The sequence below is a fragment of the Dipodomys spectabilis genome, unplaced genomic scaffold (assembly GCF_019054845.1).
Source record: "Dipodomys spectabilis isolate Male_0828 unplaced genomic scaffold, ASM1905484v1 ptg000059l, whole genome shotgun sequence".
Classification (NCBI taxonomy): Eukaryota; Metazoa; Chordata; class Mammalia; order Rodentia; family Heteromyidae; genus Dipodomys; species Dipodomys spectabilis.
The window spans coordinates 3,325,086-3,345,435 of NW_024870736.1; the positions used below are offsets into that span (position 1 = coordinate 3,325,086).

The window sequence follows — 20,350 nt, forward strand, 5'->3', positions numbered from 1 at the left end:
TTTGTGTTTTAAAAAAATCAGGGTGGTCTTAGATATCTGTCTTCCATTCTGGCATTTCCCTTTACACAACCGTTTAGAATTTTCTGTTTAAAAACTGGCATTCTAATAGCTTTTCTTTGGCTAAAAGCCTAGGCTGTAGACTGAAGCAGCAAATTAGGAATGTTAAGACTCCCCCAAAGAAAAAATGTTTGTTATGAAAGTGGAGCTGATGTGACACTTAGAATTAGAGATTCTTAACTTGTCTAAATGTCAGTTAATGATCTTTTTCTTTTGCTATTTGGTGGGAAGAAAAGATGGTGTTGCAAGGGAGGTGCAAGGGAGGGAATGAAAGAAATGCCCAGAGGCTGGTAATAGGTTTGGTTCAACAAAGTGTTAAATGTCAGATACACTCTGCTAATAATAATCTTTTGTCTCTTTTTAGGAGCTAATTTTGTTACTCGAAAAATTAGTCGGTCAGTAGCTAAGATTTACCTTGGACAACTGGAATGTTTCAGTTTGGGAAATCTGGATGCCAAACGAGACTGGGGCCATGCCAAGGACTATGTAGAGGTAGGAACTGATTCATTCCATTCTTACAAAATGTCTGGATCAGTTGATGTTTTAAATGCAAAATGATGTTTTAGTGCAAAGTATGACTTAGAGATGGTGGCATGTATAGTTCTGCTGTTGCACATATTGTTAAATTCATGGTACTTTCAGTTAAGGCTTGATGGCTCAGGAGTACATGTTGATTACATTGAATGTTATTTAAACAAGAAAATCTTTCACAAATTGTTTTTAATTGATTAAAAGAAAGGTGTTGCTCAGTGCTTTGAATGGTGGATAGGTAGCTGGATGAGAAAGTGTTGCTCTTCCTCACTTTCTCAAGCTTTCATTCTGTCCCATTTGTTTCACATTCTACCTCCTCCCTACTTAGCACTTGGTCATGAACCTGGAAAACTGTGTTGAATAAAAGTACTAATTCTCAGCACTTTAAAAATTAAAGTCTAGTCTCAATTTATGTAGTTTTAAGACATTTAGATTTGTATTAGTGAATGAAATTCCTCTCAGAGACTTAGGGAACTTTGGTTTTGTACTAAGTCTTATAACACCATAAGTTTCTTACCACTGAATACCAATGAGCTTTGTCTGAAAGAGAGGAGGGAAGCGGGGAGGGAGGAAGAGGGAAAGGTGTTAATAGTGATACTATCACAGAATAATGGATATAATTTTATCCCCATGATGGATCTATGGCCAAACATGAACAGTCATGGTAGAGACTCTTTTCTCCAGAGTTGCTTGTTCTTATTCAGCTGTGTACAGCCTTCCAGTGCTCACAGGAATCTTTCTGTACTGAAGAATTTTATCTGGGAAATCTGATCTGCTTTTCTATTCTTTTTTTTTTGTTGTTGGTCGTGGGGCTTGAACTCTGGGCCTGAGCACTGTTCCTCAGCTCTTCAGCTTAAGACTAGCACTCTATCACTTGAGCTACAGCGCCACTTCTAGTTTTCTGGTGGTTTATTGGAGACAAGAATTTCATGGACTTTCCTGCCCGGGCTGCCTTTGAACCAAGATCCTCAAATCTCAGCCTCCTAAGTAGCTAGGATTACAGGCGTGAGCCACTGGTGCCAGGCTTGATCTGCCTTTCTTGCATACTTCTGTAATTTAAAAAGTAACTTGAAATTTTGCAAAAAAGAAAGTAGGTGGTTAACTTGCTAACATTAAGATTCATTTTCTTAAGTTACAATTTTATGGGTTTTTAATTTTTACAACTAAACATATATATATATACATGTGACACTGATTTATGTATAGAAATTCTTGTGTGAAATTTTGAGCAGTACAATATTTCAGTCTTTTAATAGCGTCTTCTAAGTATAATTACAAGGAACATTTGCAGCTGTAGTCCTTAGAAATATATTAAGAATATTACATCAGAAATCTCCATACTTTTAGAAATTAGGAGAAAGAAAAGAGATGGGAATAGGAAGAGCTAAAGTATTATTATCCAACTGTTGTCTTTCCAACTGAAAAGCAGGAAACAAGTTTTATTAAAAAGAAATGAATAAATAAATACAGTACTTTCCTAGTCATATTATTTTTGTGTATACCTGTCTAGCAATCTCTATGTGCTTAGTGCTACATGGAAAGCTGTATACAAAATCTTTTCTTAATTCAAGAAGGAGATAGACAAATTCTATTCCATTTTAGTGTACTCAGGCAAGAAATAAGCTTGAATGAAGAAGTTGAATGAAGAAGTCCATTTCAAAAGGGAAATTCTGTAGCAATATATTATGCTTATTATTGTTTCTTCTTCATGCTTTTTAAATTTTCATATCTTTAAAATTGACATGTGAAGCTTGCAATTGGGAAGGGGAAATGATACTCTAAAAATAGAAAAAGTCCAATAAAAAGGAATGAAACAAATATGTATGTCAAGAGAAAACCTTTTGTTAACTAGTGGCTCTGCAATCAATTTTTACAATTGCTTGACAAAATGTTATTACTATGATGAAGTGCCTGAAGGCCAAAACATCTGAGATTAAGGTACTCAGCCCTTTTAATAAAAATGTGAAACTGTCACATTCCAGAGACACTCAGTGTTAAGGGGTTCTTCACATCCAAGACTTGATCTGTCTGATAAGACAAGTAAGTTTTGTGTATTAGATTCTTTTGGGGTTCTAAAATGTAGCACATATTGGTGATATAAGAAGTTTTTTTATAGTTTTTATTCATGTGCTCCCAATAAAATCTAAATTTCATGATTTCTTATAAGGCAGAATTATTTTTAATATGTTTTTTATTGTACAATAGTGTACAGAGGGGTTACAGTTACATGAGTAAGGTATTGAGTACATTTCCTATCCAGCATTGTTGCCTCGTCTTTTGTTTTTCCCCTATCATCCCTCCCCTCCCCACCACCCCAACACCTCCCTCCCTCCCCCCCTACACAAGTTGTAAAGTGTCTTTTCAACATAGTGTCATGTACATCTCATTGTTACAATGGGTCAACCTGTATCCCTATTTAAGCATTTTGTTATTTCCCTTCCTCTCCCCAAATTAGAAAAGTGTATACAAGATGCAGGATACCCAAATCATATACAATGAAAACAGGGGTTACACCATGGGGGAAGAAAATACAAAAAGAAACAAAAAAAACCCACATAGTATATTCTAAGTACATTAAAAAACAATAATAACAAGAAAAAAAACACTTGTGTCCCTTTCTTGGGGTTCATTTCACTTAACATAATCTTATATGGTCATATGTACATAGCTTTTGACCTTTTCTGCTTGTCCTAGACATATACTAGTTATTGCAAATAAGGGAAACCATGGGACCTATGTTTCTTTGGGCCTGGATTACTTCACTTAATATAATTTTTTCCTAATCTTTCCATTTCCTAACAAATGGGACAGTGTCATTCTTTCTGATGGAGGCATAGAATTCCACTATATATAGATATATATCTATATATCTATATATAGATATAGATATAGATATACATACCATATTTTCTTGATCCATTCATCTACTGAGGGGCATCTGGGTTAGTTTCATATCTTAGCTATGATAAATAATGCTGCAATAAACATAGTAGTGCTAGTAGCTTTAGTATGGTCTTGTTTATGATCATTTGGGTAAATGCCCAAAAGTGGGATTGCTGGGTCATAGGGGAGCTCTAGGTAGAGTCTTTTGAAGAACCTCCATACTGATTTCCAAAGTGGTTGAACAAATTTACATTCCCACCAACAATGCAGTAGGGTTCCCTTTTGGCCACATCCCCTCCAGCATCTGTTGTTACTAGCTTTCTTGATTACAGCCATTCTAACTGGGGTGAGGAAGAATCTCAATGTAGCTTTAATTTGCATTTCTTTTATGGCTAGAGAAGTTGAATATTTCTTCATGTGTCTATTGGCCATTCTTATTTCCTCTTCATAGAAGTTTCTCTTTAAGTCTTTAGCTCACTTATTTATTGGGCAGTTGTTTCTTTAAGTATTTGTTGTTGGGGGATTTAATTTTTTGAGTTCCAGGTATATTTTAGGTACGAGACCCTTGTCAATTGTATGGCTAGTGAAGATCTTCTCCCAATCCATGGGCCTTCTATTGATCTTGCTAGCTATGTCTTTTGCTATGCAGAAACTCTGCAGCTTTATGCAATCCCATTTGTCCAAACTTTCTTTGATTTGTTGTGTTTCTGGGTCTCTATTAAGAAAATTTCGGCCTGTGCCAAGGAGACCTACGGTTTCTCCTATTCCATCCTGTAATATTTTCAAAGTGTCTGCTTTGAATCCAAGGTCTTTGACTCCAAGGTCTTTGGAGTTGATTTGGGTGCAGGGTGATATATAAGGATCTAGCTTTGGTTTTCTACAAGTGATTAACCAATTTTGCCAGCACCATTTACTGACGAGGCTGTCTTTCTTCCATTCTATTTTTTTAGCTCCCTTGTCGAAGATTAGGTTGCTATAGGTCTGTGGGTTCATTTCTGGGTCTTCAGTTCTATTCCATTGGTTCTGAGGTCTGTTCTTGTGCCAGTACCAAGCTGTTTTGATTACTATGGCTTTGTAGTAGAGTTTGAAGTCCGGTATTGATATTCCTCCAGCACTGTTCTTTCTATTAAGGATCGTTTTTGCTATTCGGGGGTCTTTTATTGTTCCATATGAATTTTTGGATTGCTTCTTCTATTTCATTGAATAATGAGATTGGAATATTGATAGGTATCGCATTGAATTTGTACATAGTGAAAAGGCAACATTATTAAGAATTCATAGTTCACTATTCTCTATTTATAGAAATATTTCCATTCCTTGTCATTCTAAATGTATTTAAATGAGATTACTCAGAGACTTGTGACTGAAAGTAAATTCATTTTCAGAATTACATGGAACATTATATTCAGACACTTACGTAAATAATTACTTAAAAATGCCAAAAGGAGCCGGCTGGGAAGGTGGCTCAGTGCTTGCTTTGCATTCATGAGGCCCTGGGTTCGATTTCTCAACACCACATAAGCAGAAAAAGCCGGAAGTGACACTATGGCTCAAGTGGTAGAGTGTTCTCCTTCAGCTGAAGAGCTGAGGGACAGTGCTCAGCCCCAGAATTCAGGCCCCACAACCAAAAAAAATAAAAAAAGCCAAAAGGAGAAGCAGACTTTTCTACAGTGCACATGTATCCTGGCAGAGTAATCAGTGTTAGGATGAAAAACTGTCACTTTGCTTGCACGTGTTGTAATTTTATAGTGGCTCTCATTTAAACATAATGATGTTGGTAAATATTTAGATTAGGACTCATGCATTTTTACTTATAAATGACTCCCTGAAACGTGGGCTCCTCAACTGGATAGGGAGCAAGGAATCCCTGCTGTGTTAGTGGATTACTCCTCCACTCTAGACAAGTTTACTCATCTGTGAAAAGGACATAATAATAACTCTGTAAAAAGTTAGCATTAAGGCACTAGACATGTATGATTAATCTACCTGTCTTATAAATATATTTACAACAATGTAAATGAATTTCCTGTGGCAGATTCTGATTCATTAGCATCCATTTATAGGCTGCCTTCTTAAATCAAAATGCGCTAAAAATTATTTAAGTGAATGAAATGTGAAATGAAGATGGTACACTAGAACTGTATTAAATTGTACTGTACTTCAAAATAAATAGCCATTTCATTATCTTTTCCAATGTTTTATTGTAAACATTTTCAAATTACAGAATAACTGAATACATTTTTACTATTAATATGCATATAACTACCACCAGTAACATTTAGAAAAAAATAAATGTTTAATCACTGATGTGCTAATGGCTAAGATTTTAGATATTTAATTTAAACAAACATAAGTTAGTGAAAACTTGAAAGTCTTATAAGATATAATTAGGTGGCAACTCAAAACATTTTAAGTATGTTTACTATAGAAAATAGCCTATTCCCTCCGTAAGGTATTCATGCCTCCTTCCTTCTTATACAGAGATATAACTTAGCTGTATACAGAGTCATAACTGCTAGTGTGAGAACATGCTAGGGCATGCCAACCACATTCAAACAGAGTTTAGCTATTAACACTTTTAACAGTGGTGGCTGAAAACTACTAAGGGAAGAACTTCACACAATGTCATGTTTATTCACCATGCCATCTATTGAACACTAATATAGACACTGTTTTACTAGCTGTTTAAAAAGCCTTAGAAGACTGCAAAGTGAATTATACTGCACAAAATGAAGCATATTTCTTAATAGTAAACCTGACTGCCCAAAATTTGTTTTACCTGGAACACTTTGAGCAAAAGGTAACTTTAAACATCTAGAAGTATTGTTCAAGGTTAAGAAACGGTACTGGTTTCTTCAATAAAATTCACAGTAAGTTTGGTTAAAAACTTCTCACCTGTGATAATAAAAGTATCTGAAACATAACTCTCTCCAGAAACATAACTCTCCCTAGAAAATATTTAGAGATAAGATCATTGATAGATGTGAGCTAGAAATAAGTTTAAACTTACAAGATGGCCCTTGTCCTTGCGGGACAGGAGATGAAGATGCATCTTTCCAAGTTGTCATGCAAATTGTTAGGGGTATATTAAATTTCAGTAAATTTAATATTATATTCTTCCATCATTTTTCTTGTGGGGAGCTCAAGCTGAATAACAGTAATGCTATTTGTAGAAATAAAAATTACTGTTGCATATTAGGTACTTAGTGTGTGTCAGAAACTGTACTGAGGAATGTTTTGTTCTTATAGAACTCATTATGTTATAGATATAAAAGCTCTGAAAGATACTTCCTCATTTTATAGATAGAAGGAACTTAGAATAATTCAGTGATAATAGCCAAGATTTGGAAACAACCCAGATGCCCCACTACTGATGAGTGGATCCAAAAATTGTGGTACCTATATACAATAGAATATTATGCAGCTATTAGAAAGGACAAAATAATGGCATTTGCAGGGACATGGATGGAACTAGAGCAGATTTTGAGTGAAGTAAGCCAAGAACAAAGAGACAAACGGCATATGGTCTCCCTGACATGTGGATGCTAAAGCTAAAATACAAGAAGATATGGCAAAGTAACAGGACTCAAGAAACAAAAGACACCCACCCATCTTGTCATATCAATGCTAAATGACTCCATGTTCTAGACCATCTATATGGTAGATATATACACACAACAGAGGGAAGCCAGGAGAAGGAACAAAATAAGTGGGAACAGCCTACACTAAGCAAAAGGAAAGAAATGTAAACATCATCTGAGGTGGAAAAATTAACTTGTATTGTCAAAGCTCATAGAATTCATAAACTGTATAGACCATGATAATGACAATTTGCCTTGTGAAAGTTCAAATGTATTTGTGACTCTAAGTATCATTATTCCACAATACTGTGAAATATGTGAAATTTATCTAATCACCTAATCTCAATTAAAGAAAAAAAGTGAGAAAAGGGATGGGTTAAGAGAGATGGGTGACAATGTTGTCAGACACTGTGTACTCATATACTGGTTTATAGAATTTCTTTGTACACTACTTAAAGATAATAAAAAGAAAAAAGGTTTAAAATTTTACAAGAAAAATCTAAAACATGCTCATATAATTGTAATCCTTCTGAACAGTATTTTCACAATAAAAAATCTTATTAATTAAAAAAAGAAAAATCTGAAACAAAGTCAACCAAAACAATGTATTTATATAGAATCCACCCGTATGTTTTTCAAATGTTACCTAAAATATGTTTAACTTTTTATAACTTCACCTTAATCTAATATACTATCATCACTTGGACACCAAAAAAAAAAAAAGAAGAAGAAGAATTCAGTGATGCCCAGTGCCTTGGAAAGTAAATGATAATGCAACAAACTCCAGCCTAGGTCTTGATCCTATGCCATTCTGGTAGACACTCATTTGTACTGAAAAAGGAGTGAGAATATTTGTAGTGGGGTCTGGGTACCATTTCATTTTTCTTCCTGCTGTCCTTAACCCAGGAAAAAAGACAATATCTGGAAGATAAGAATCTGACAGGCAGCTTTTCAATCTTGCCAGAACTGAGATTCTGGAGGTATCAGGCAGAGAAAGGGAGGGTACGTTTAAAGAAATTGTACAGTGAGGTCTTCATCACTCTCTACTTCCCTCCAAATAAGTTACCCTTTCGTGCAACTTCCAAATCATAGCTACTACAAAGACCTGGGAAAACTGGGAAACCCTACAGGAATATCATCTATGTTCAGGGCTGGGGACAACTGTCCATCATTTCCTTATTGTTTCTGCCCCATCTGTCTAGTAGTTTAGATATCGCATGATGCACAAATCTGAAAGGATAAGATGCTATTTACTCTTCGAAATCTTATTAAGGGAAGTTGGCTGATTGAAATATCACTATCACCAAACCTCTGTGTGTGTATGTGTACATTAGCACACAATCAGAAAGTAACATGTAAAAGTAGCATTCTTGTGGTTTAGTTCTCTGAAGAGCTAATGGTGTCAGAAACTGTTTTAGTAAGGTCTCATACAGCAGGAGGAGAGTATAAGGTTGTATTTACCTTCTAAAGTAAGGAGGTAGACATACCAGATCACTGTGGAAACCTGTGTATCTAAACAGCATGATTGAACTTTAGAAGGCCTTAGTTTTAAGAGAGACTTGGCAAGGGCATTTTCCTGGAGGGCCTGTCCTGTTGGAGTCTTTGGCAATTAATGATTAGGTAGAAATTAAGATCAGTGATGGAATTTCTACTAACTCCAAGAATCTAATCCCTTATTTCGGAATTAGGATATGCTTATATGGAACGAAAATATGTCAGTGGCCTGCTTGTTGAATGTATTACAAAACTCACTAAATTTTCAAATTTTGATTTTTTGTTGTTGTTGGTGGTGGTCGTGAGGCTTGAACTCTGGGTTTGGGCGCTGTCCCTCAGCTCTTTAGCTCAAGGTGAGTGCTCTGCCACTTGAGTCACAGCGTTACTTCCAGTTTTCTAGTGGTTTATTGGAGATAAGAGTCCCATGGACTTTCCTGCCTAGTCTGGCTTTAAACTGCGATCCTCAGATCTCAGCCTTCTGAGTAGCTAGGATTAAAGGCGTGAGCCATCAGTGCCCTGCTAAATTTTGACTTTTTATGTTGACTAGTGAGACAATAACTACTATTTTCCATTGAACAGGGAATGTAACCTTCTAGTGGCCTTGAAAAATACTCTTAACAAAAAATTAAAGCAACTTGATAAATAGGCCCTCCTTACCTGTATCTAGAAGAATGTGATGGTTTCTGTGTGTTTCTAACAACACCACAAAGACATTTATACAAAGCAACTCAGGTCTAAATTAAAGAAAAGGGAAATACAGTTTTATTTGAGGAGTATGTGATAGATTTCATACATTTTTTTAAACCTAAAATATTGAGATTAAGCAACTATTCCTGTTCTGAAAGTTCTATCTACACACACACACACACACACACACACACACACACACACACACAGAGCAAACAAACAAATAAACTAAAACTAAAACTTGAGCATTTGAAAGAAAAGTAGTTCTGAGCTTGTGTATTTGTTGGGGAGTAAAAGGAGAAGAGGGAGGGCGAAAAAATAACTTAGGATGTTGTTTCAGATTCTCTTTATGGACATGGGTTAGAAAACTGTAAATGTCATTTAAATTCTAATGGGAAACAATTAAATACATTAAGGTAGAAGCTTGTACTTCACCTTGTAGTCACTTGCGTTACATACAGCTGGTCTTCATAATACTGTGGATCTATCTTATAGGGGCCCCTTTGTACTTATGAAATTCCAGGTGATAGCCCTGAAAGTAGAAGTGAGGGAACTAGCTGAATAGTTCCATACAGAGAAGATGATTCTTCAACAGGGCTCCTTAGCTTCCTTCTGTCATTCTGACTGATCTGTCTAATCCTCATCTTCCTTGCTGAGCTCAGGCCTTACACTCTGCCCCTTCCCTGTGTTATGTCTACCTATGTTAATAACATAAATTGTTTAGTTTTAATAACAAGACCAGTTATATGGTACAGATACATTGCCTCATAAATATGATCCCACCTAAATTTGATTTTACTCATAGAAAATACTGGTCTTTAGTATTCAGTGTTTCATATGTGTACTAATATACTTAAGGCAGAGGAACACACTTTATTTTCTCTTCCTGTTTACTTTATGCCAGAGTATTCTTTTGATTATCATCTGGAAGGGAGTCACCATGGTGATATAAAGATTCTTCTAATCTTTTGCATTTTTAAAGATATTTTTTGGCTGGGGGTGTGGCTTAAATGGTAGAGTGCCTACATAGCAAGTACAAAGCTGAGTTCAAACCCTAGTATCAGAAGAAATTAATTTCTCCCACCTGTTGACTTTAATAAAAATGATATGAGATACTGAAGGCTTTGATTCTAAGATCATTGAGATGGCAGTTGGGATGATGATCCATCTGTTCTGTTCATCTGCTGATTATTTGATTGCTCAGAACAGCACTGGTGACCCTAATGGAATAGATACTAGAGGAAATGGAGCAGATACCATAAAGAAAAAAGAGTTTTGATACTTAATTGAAATGATAAGGGATTTGACTCACTGTTTTGTTTCAATGGCATTCTTTTTTTTAAAAAAAATTGTTGTCTAGGTAATGTACAGAAGGGTTACATACATAAGGTAGTGAGTACATTTCTTGTCGAACTTGTTACCCCTTCCTTTATTTTTCTCCCATTTTCCCTCCCTCTGAACCTCTTTCCCTGCCACAGGTTGTACAATTCATTTCCAACATACTGTCTTATGAACATTGGTGTTGTATCGATTTACCCTTTGTCCTTTGCCTCACCATTTTATTATTCCCCTTCCCTTCTCTAATTCAGATAAACGTATATACAAAGACCAGTTAGCTCACAAGGATTGTTTTACAAAAGCAGAATTATCTAAAGGCAAAATGGAGAAATCCTTTGAGAGCTGGTCTACATTGTTGATGTATGTTTCATATGGAAATTATTACTTATTAGTTCTCAAAGAAAATGAAATTATTCCTTAGGATAACTTTCCTAAGTACCTCACAGACTTACATAAAACACTTGATGCTTTTTATATTTTTTCCGTATTATAGAGAATAGTTGGGCTCACTGGAATGCTATTCGGTACTTCCTGTAGAAGTTATAAGATAGGAGGCCTGGGATGATATGTCAATCCCATAACATACCATGCTACCTTCTGTTAGGTCAGGGAAGTTCCTTCTTATCAAGATCTGGATCTTATTCATCATATTTTCCATCACACTCTTCAGCAATAACTGGTACGTAACAGATGCTTAAGATATATACATATGAAATTTGTTTCATTCACTTTTTACACCTAAAGATCTTTTCTTAGAAAAGAGATTTCTACTGGACCTAATCTTTTCAAATTTGAGTTGAAGTTTGGTGGATTTGCTTGATTCAAAAAAAAAACACCACATATCCTGTGGTTGCTTGTGGACTGTAAAGGGAACTAAGTTGTGCACGAGTACTCTTCTTACACCATAGCCAATTTTCCAATCATTTCTAGATTTTACTGTTTGAACCTATATTTTATTATTAGATGCTATTCCTATTTTTAAAGGAGAATATCTGAGCACTTAGAAGACAGAAAAATAATGATATACTGTCCCTGACTTATAAAACTGAACTGAAAAAAGATAGTACTTTTTTTAAGGCACAGTACTCCCAAGTGTGCCTGATGATGGTATCACCTTATTCAGAAACTGCTTTCCGTCTAATTTGTTCGAAGAGTCTTCTAGCTAGACCCAACTTTCTATCAGAGATGATATTGTTGAGCAACTTTAGACTCTTCCACTCCTACTCTTCTAACATACAAAATTAAAAGCAGCCTTTTGTAAAGGATTTTTTAAGTTTATATAAAATTTTCCTTGAAGATTCTTTGTGTGAATACATGTGATGCTGGGGATGGAATCTTGGAACTCACTCATGCTCTACTTCTGAGTAAAGATTTTTAAAGATTCTTATGTAGACTTACCTAGCAGTATAGGTACAGGAAATATATGTCAACTATGCAGGAAGAAGAGAACCCATTAGGATATTAGTGAGTGTGACTTCATTTAATCCTGTGTGTACATCACCCACATATTTAGAGGACAGATCCCAGGTGCATCCTGCAGCTTCTGAGTCACAGAGCAGAATGTCAGTGTAAGAGCTATGAGTGTCTATGTTGTAGATAGCAAGTAGTATCCCTGGCAGGTGACTGTTGCCTCCCCCATATAGGCCATTTTGCCCTTCTCCTCAGGAAAAGGCAAAAATCAGGATTACAAGGGATACATGGTTTCATGAGGATTTTTCATTTTAGTTTGTTTTTTATTTCAGGAATTGTTGCAAATTTTCACCGAATCTGAAATTTCATGTTTGAAAACAAAATAGGGAGCTATCACCAGACATTTTCTTAAACATTCAAAAGTTGTCCTCTTGTATTTGTACAATGCTTTCTCATTTACATCTTTACCAATCTCTGACCGTAGTTTAGTTCAGCAGGAATTGCTACATGTAATTTTCATAAGAAAACTCTGGCTTTGACAGGGGAAATCCTGTCTGAAGTCCTTGCTTGGTACTAAGCAGTGAGACACAGGTCTTTCTCCTATCTTGAGTATGATACTTACTAGAAAACTTAGTTTCTAGATTAGATTTTATTATATGTAGTTATCCTTATGAGATTTTAAAGCCATTTCTCACTGACTTCAAGTATTGACTGCCTAACAAATATATATCTTTCACTAGGAATTATAAAAAAACAGTGTTTTTGTTAGTGGCCTTCTAAGTTCTATGTTCATTTTATAAAATAATATGGTGTAAGAAATGGAATGAGAAATAAACAAATATTCCAGGAGTCAAAAGTTACAAGGCCCATATTTATAGAGGTGTGCAAGCAGGTATTACCTGATTCTAGAGCTATTCATTACCCCAAGAAAAACCCCCTATCCAACAACCGTCAAAGGGTCACTCACCATTGTACCCCACTTCTCAAACCTCTAACCAACACAAATCTACTCTCAGTCTATGGATTTGCCTACTCATGGTCTTTTGTGTCTGAGTTCTTTCACTTAACAACTTCAAAGTTGAATCTGTGTGGTGACACATGTTTGGGCTTCCTCACTGAGTAATTTTCTTAGTATGAATAGAAGAAGAGGGAGAGAATGCAGTCAAGAATTCAATGTGTATCCTGCCAAATTAAGAAAAGGGGCTAGGAAGGTGGCTCAGTGGTAGAGTGCTTGCCTTGCATGCCTGAGGCCCTAGGTTCGATTCCTCAGCACCACGTAAGCAAAAAGAAAAAAAACCTGGAAGTGGCACTGCAGCTCAAGTGGTAGAGTGCTAGCCTTGAGCTGAAGAGCTGAGGGATAGCGCCCAGGCCCAGAGTTCAGGCCCCACGACCGGACCCAAAAAAGAAAAAAGAAAAAAGAAAGAAAAGTGAGGAAAGGGGTGGGTAGGGGAAGGATGGGCAAGAATGTTGAAAGGGGTGACATTGACCAAGATACATTATATTTATAAACTGCTTTATTTCATATGACTTTGTATAAGTACTTACTGATAATAAAAATTTATTAAATATAAAAAAAAAAGAAATGTACTCGTTATCTTGCCCATGTAATTGTAACTCCTTTGTACGGTATTCTCACAATAAAAAAAAGGTAAAATAAAAAAAAAAAAGTTACAAGGCCAAGTCTTCATTCTAAATAGGAGACTTCCCCTGCAGGAAGTAGTGTTTAATAGTTGTATAATCATATAGTTTGAGGAAGACATCAACTATTTATAAGAAATGCAAGTTTAACAGAAATAATTTCATTTGATCCTTATCTTAAAAAAATTAAGTTTCAGCCGGGCGCTGGTGGCTCATGCCTGTAATCCTAGCTACTCAGGAGGCTGAGATCTGAGGATCACGGTTCAAATCCAGCCTGGGCAGGAAAGTTGGTGAGACTCTTTATCTCCAAAAAAACACTAGAAAACCGGAGGTGGCATTGTTGCTCAAGCGGTAGAGTGCTCGCCTTGAGCTGAAGAGCACAGGGACAGCGCCCAAGACCAAAGTTCAAGCCCCACGACCAACCAAAACAACAACAACAACAACAACAAAAAGTTATTGCCATTTGTCAGTGGGAGCTGAAAACATCATGGATCATGGCCTTTGGAAATCCAAGAATCATTGACTGTCTGGCCAAATGAATCATCTATTAAAATTGTCCTTACTGAATTATAGGTTTGCCTGTTTCATTGTGTGTGGTATAAAGATACAGAATATTAGAAGTAAAGTGAGGCTCACAGATGTCTTTCTTAAGCTTTATAGTAAGATCTTTTCCTATTGTGCTTGCATATTCCTTGACCCTTGCCTATCTGTTTCTCTTTCTCTTCCCTCCCCTTTTCTCTTTGTTCTTTCCCTCTCTCCATGCCTATCTCTTCTTTTATCTCTTTATTTTCTGTCCCTATTTGCCCTTACTTTCCTGCATTCCTTTCCCTTTTTCTTCCAGGTAGCAGATGGAATCCTATATTTATGCCCTTCCTTCAAAGCATTTGTGAGAGGGCTAGTAGCCTCATGCTTGTGCACCCTCTGGTTTGTGTAGTGAAGACCTCCTTAAGAGGTGGTGAGGTATGTGGCATGCCCTTATATTCTGTGCCTTTGTGTGTACATCAGGTCACTCTGTGGACAGTGTTGCATTGTAAATAGGCTGATCTTCTTCCTGAAGCCATGCTTTCCATGTAGAATACAATAACACATGGTGAGAAAAAAGGTCTAAACTTCATTAAATCATGCTTATATAAAAGTCTGTATATATTAAAAAAAAATCTTTCTAGCAGTTTTCCTACCATCAAGAAAGCTGAGAGCACATCTTACCTTCCATCTGAAGAGCTGTTCTGGTGGCATCTAGACAGCCTGTGTTTGAGAAATAGAGAAATCACCAGTGGCTCATGCCTGTAATCCTAGCTACTCAGGAGGCTGAGATCTGAGGCTTGCAATTCAGAGCCAGCCAGACAGGAAAGTCTGTGAGACTCTTATCTCCAATTAACCACCAGAAAAATGGAAGTAGCTCTGTGGCTCAAGTGATAGAGTGCTCTCCTTGAGCTGAAGAGCTTAGGGACAGTGCCTAGGCCCAGAGTTCAAGCCCCACGACTAACAAAAAAAGAAAAAGAAAAAGGAAAAAAGAGAAATGGAAAAATCATTACTGTCCAGCATGGCCTGTTATTTGTGAACAGTTCTAAGTGTCACTTGATTTAAAAGAAAAAGCCTTTTTTGGATCTGAAATTCTTTCATTAAAATACCTACTTAGCCTTCATTTTCAAGTTGAAAACCTATTGATAACCAAAATTGCATATACTACTTGACATGTTTACAACTTTACTTTCACAACAGTCTGCTGATGTAAGTGCTATTATCCTGTTTTTCCTCCAAGAGGCAACAAATTAAAATGTAGGGCTATAAAATCACTCAAGTTGCTTAAATCAGGCTTCCTCATTTGTATGTTTCTAGCAGACCATCACTGAGTGCTGCTTTGGTCTGCCCTTAAATACGTTCTCCACCTTCTACCTTCCGCTATATCACTTTTTTGAGATGTACATGCTGTCATGTCACTGTTCCTCCAGGACCATCAGCTTCTGCACTTCAGAACAGAGATGGGGTGGGAAAATTGTGTGCCATCCTAGGTCCTGAGCAGGGTTGCTTTCCTCATTTGGAGGTTTATGTTCTAGTTAGCCCATCCTTCGTGCTTCCTTGGATAGGATTCGTGGTCTCCATGGGCTCCTTGGGCCAGCTTCATCCTTACCCCTGCTGCTGCTTCTCAAAGTTCTGGGCTATTTGCGGGCCAACCCTGCGCTGCTTTCTAGATGTCTTCCAGGGACTAACTTCTTTCTTTTACACTTTCCCCAGTTACTTACCTAAACAATTGACTACTTCTAACGTTAAGCTTTAGCTCTTTAGGTGCATCCCTGGAAGTCCTCTGATGTATCCCCTTTTGTAGCACCCACTGCTTTTGACAGCACCATGGACCTAGATACTCAGTGCATGTTTATTTATGACCACATGAGAGATTAAATGAACGTTAAACCAGATTAGCTTCATGAGTTCCTTTCATTTAAACACCGAAACAAGTTTACATTCTTTATTCAAAATTCTTACTGACCTGAATTAAAAAGTGCTAGGAATCTGAAGTTCTCTTGTGATTTTTCCAGTCTTGAGGATATGCTACAGATTGTGGAGACTAGTTATCTCAGTTATTTTGTAGATCAATAGAAGGGTGCCAGAAGTCAAGGGATAGGCAAGTACCAGTCACCACATGTCTCTCAAATGCCAGAATGTCTCCAGGATTGTTCTGAGCCTTGTGCTTCCAAATGAATAGCAGCTCCTGTTGCCTTCTGTGCATATTGCCCAGACAGTAGGGGGCAAGTCTGTGTCAGGGCAGGGAAAGCCAAAGATTTCCAAACATCGGTTCAAGCATTTTATTGGTTAATTTCATCATGAGCGCACTGAAAAAAAGTAGCCACACAGCCAGGTATTGAGTTCCACAGACTCAGATTCGAAAACAGAATGAGAACAAGCCAAGAGAGAAAGTATGGGCTATACAAAGCTAGGCATGGAAGATAAATGTCAGTTCCAAGTACCTGATATGTAGTACTTGGTGTGTGGTACCTGTGCAATCTGGGGTAGCCAGGAGCACATATGTGTCCCTTTCCCCAAAAACCTGCCCTGGTATTGTCTTACATTTAGACTTGATGAAATTGCAAATAACTACATTTAATTTGTAAGAAGCCAGGGTGTAGATAGCTCACATAAAAAAGTTGTCAGGATAACTCACAGACGCTAGTATTATTGGCTTCCAAACTTTGCAAATGTCCAAATTGAATTGTTTACAGTTTATCCCTATCTAGGAATTTTTTCCCATTTTTCTCACATTCATTTACTGATGTGGATGGGAACACCATACAAAACTAAGTATGACTAATTTATGTAAATCATCTGTTAGCTTTCTGTTTTCTTCTGTCTGCATTTTTACATTTGACCTGTTAGTTCTTTTTTGGCTTTATGAAGAAAAAAATGCTTCCCTCAGCAGAACCATCTGGCTTCGTTTCCTGTTCCTCTGCAACTCTATGTGTATTCTAGCAAGGCCACCCCTGCGGTTTTCTGAGTGGTGGTTTACACTGGTGGTCTTAGAACTCAACCAGAGTGATGGAAAACTTACACTATAGGCTTCTTTCAAGTCTAAAGTTTCCAACATGAAAAAAAGCATATTATTGTCATTTTGACATAGTATTTTTTTTCCTGTTGCTAGAATATAGTGTATTTAAAAGAATTGTTCTATTCTTTGAGGAAGAAAATGTCTACAAAGTCTTTTAGATAGTGGACTATGATATTTGCATGGCAGGAAACTGAGGAGCCTGGGAATATAATCAGGGCATTACCACATACAAGTTTTCTTAAAGGGTCCATTAACAATAAAGAGTAGAATTAATAATAATAATAACTGGCAAATTATTTAACCAAAGGACTCTGTACTCCATTTACACTTTGTGACCCAGGTAAAGCAAATCTGAATTTGGAAGAAATTTTGTAGTGTAGCTTTTAAATAAATAAAGCAAACATCAAAAGGACTTTATGTGAATTCTCCCTCCTCTTCCTCCTCCTTTTTTCTCCTTCTTTCCCTCCCTCCCCTCTTCTCTTTGTCAGTCTAGTCTCTGTCTCTGTCTCTATCTCTCTCTCTCTCCTGTGAGTATCCTGTGGGTAGCTATGGAGAAAGGAAGATTCCACAGATTGGTTTTGTTTGTATCAGATTAACCAACCAGTATGCACTATATTTCTCCTTTGGAAAAGAGGTATGTGGGGTTTGGGGGGGGGGGGGTGTTGGGGGGGTGCATTTTTTCCCCTAGTGCTGTGGATAGAACCCAGGCCCTTGGCACATGCTAGCTAAGCTTTACTGCCAGCCAAGAGGATGTTTTATAACTGTATTTAAAGCTTTCAGGCTGGGTGCCAGTGTTTTATGTTTGTAATCTTAGCTACTTGTAAGGTGGAGAAGGAAGGATGTGCCACCAGCCTGGGTAAATCATTTGCAAAATCCCATCTTAACCAATAGCTAATTGCAGTGATGCATGTCTGTCATTCTACCTATGGTAGGAAGCTTAAAATGAGGACTTTTGCTCAGGCTAGCCCAGGAAATAAAAGTGAGACCCGATCTCAAAATTAAGCAGTCCCAGAAGTGGAGCTGTGGCTCAAAGTGGTAGAACACTGGCCTTGAGGAAAAATGCTCGGGGATAGTGCCCAGGCCCTGAATTCAACAAGCTCCATGATAGGGGAAAAACAATTAAACAGACACCCCCTCCCCCCAAAAAATGGCTGGAGGTATTGTTCAAGCAGAAGAGTACCTGGTTTGCAAGCATGAAACCCTGAATTCAATCCCCAGTGAAACACACACACACAAGCGCGCACACATACACACACACACACACACACAAACACACACACACACACACAGAGTCTCAGACATTGTTATATAAGATATTAAGTATAAAATTCTTATCCTAATGCCTGTCACATAGGAAGACCTCTTCAGAGATGAAACCCTTTCCAAAATACTTTTATCAGATTGCTTGTTTTTTAATGTTAGTAATGATAAAGGATAAAATGGTAGTCTATGCAATTTCTTCACAGGACAAACTTTGAAAAAATTTTAAAAGTCCAAACTTTGACTTCTTATTTCTTAATGAAGTGTTTAGAAATTTGGAAGTAGGATTCTGCACCCAATGATTCATTTATTTGAGGTGCTGTTTCCCTTATAGTTTAACTAGTCTGTGATCCTATGAAGCTCTTTCTTAGTCCATGTTGCTTAAATGTGTGTGAAGTTGAAGGAAATGCTCAGTTTTCATTTTAAGAGGAAGGAAAAAAGTTTAAAATTGAAGCTAATAAAAGTTAATGGGGAACATTTAAATTCTTTATTGGCTCGATTTATGTTGCAAGTCAGAATGGTAAATGCCATTATTATATGTGTGTGGCAGCATCTCTCTCTAGCTATAATTTTTCTCCTTGAAGATGAGCATATGCAACATGGAAGGCATTTCATATTCTCATGATTTTTGTTCATTCTTTGACAAATTACATGTTTTGTTAAATGGGAAAAAGTAAGTTATAAGGAAATTAAAATAAAAAATCAGCCTTTTCTGTCAGCAGAGTAACAAGTTTCAACTGTCCCTTTGTCCTTAAAAAAGAATAATTGAGCAGGAATAGTTATGGTAAACATTCCCCAAATGCAGAGGGTGCACTTAATATACCAGTTTTAATTTAAGAAGAATTATTCCTCAGGTGTTTGAGGAGGTAGCCTGTATTAATGGGCCAAGATAGCACAGTTGAAGTTTGTGCCTCCTCTTTTCTGAGAGACTTACACCCCTGGAGACATATTCCTAAACCATGGTCTTGAAAGCTTATTACTATTGGAAACTTTATTCTTACATAGCCCTGTCTATTATGCCAAATATAGGCATGTGATGCTGTTTTCTTTGCTTTAGAAATACTCTGGATCTCAGTCATCCTCCAACTTCATGGTTCAGGCCATGGACATACATCTCACAAAAACCACTTATGAGGGTTATTTTAGTCACTAGGATGTATGAATATCCCCATTATCTGTTACAAAAGCCAGTTGTAGAGAATAGAGCAGAGTGAATTTTTTTTTTGCAATAGATTTAATCGGTTGGACTGTCTCATGGACCTTCCAGAGATTTTTCTTTTTTATTTATTTTTCTGGAGATCAAATCCAACTCTACCATTGATCAAATGCAACTCTAATATTCTACCCCTCCATATTTTTTAAAAAAGCACAAACAAGGTTTCTATAGTAATTTTTCAAGTTAAATACATAACTTGTCTGTAGAAATACTTCTATTATAATTCCTAAATATACTAATCTCACTCAACACTTGTTTTTATTTTTTTAAGTTTGTATATTTATACACATGTGTGAGCAAGCTGACAAACATCTCTAAATGAAGCACTAATTTTGCTTGTGTGCACCTAGTCTGAGTGGCCCAGTCCAATCAATATGTGCTGTGATAAAGACCCTACCTCTTGTTATGTCTGGGTTTTTAGACACATGCTGCATTCCTTCTGCTGCAGACTTACCTTTGCCATTCAAATCTTGATTTCCTCTTCATCAGAGTAGGAGAATTAGAAATTATGTAATTTTATATTCATAGTCTGAGAATATGATTCTAGCTCAATAAATATTTTCCATGCAAGAAAGATATACTATCTACTATAAAATTAACATTTTAAAATATCTACTAAAAATATAGTGTTCTGTTGCACAGAGTATGATTTTATGTTTAACACTGAAATTATTAAAACTGACCATTTTATACCATCTTTTTGCCTGATTTTAT

At 36.6% G+C, this 20,350-nt stretch overlaps 1 protein-coding gene across 1 annotated transcript in view; it reads left to right on the forward strand.

Moving 5' to 3' along the window:
* Gmds (GDP-mannose 4,6-dehydratase) overlaps positions 1–20,350 on the forward strand; it is a 552,983-nt gene that overhangs the window by 253,934 nt on the left and 278,699 nt on the right. Inside the window, exon 7 of the mRNA XM_042680355.1 lies at positions 422–549. Coding sequence (XP_042536289.1) covers positions 422–549 — 128 coding nt within the window. The remainder of the gene's footprint in view (positions 1–421; positions 550–20,350) is intronic.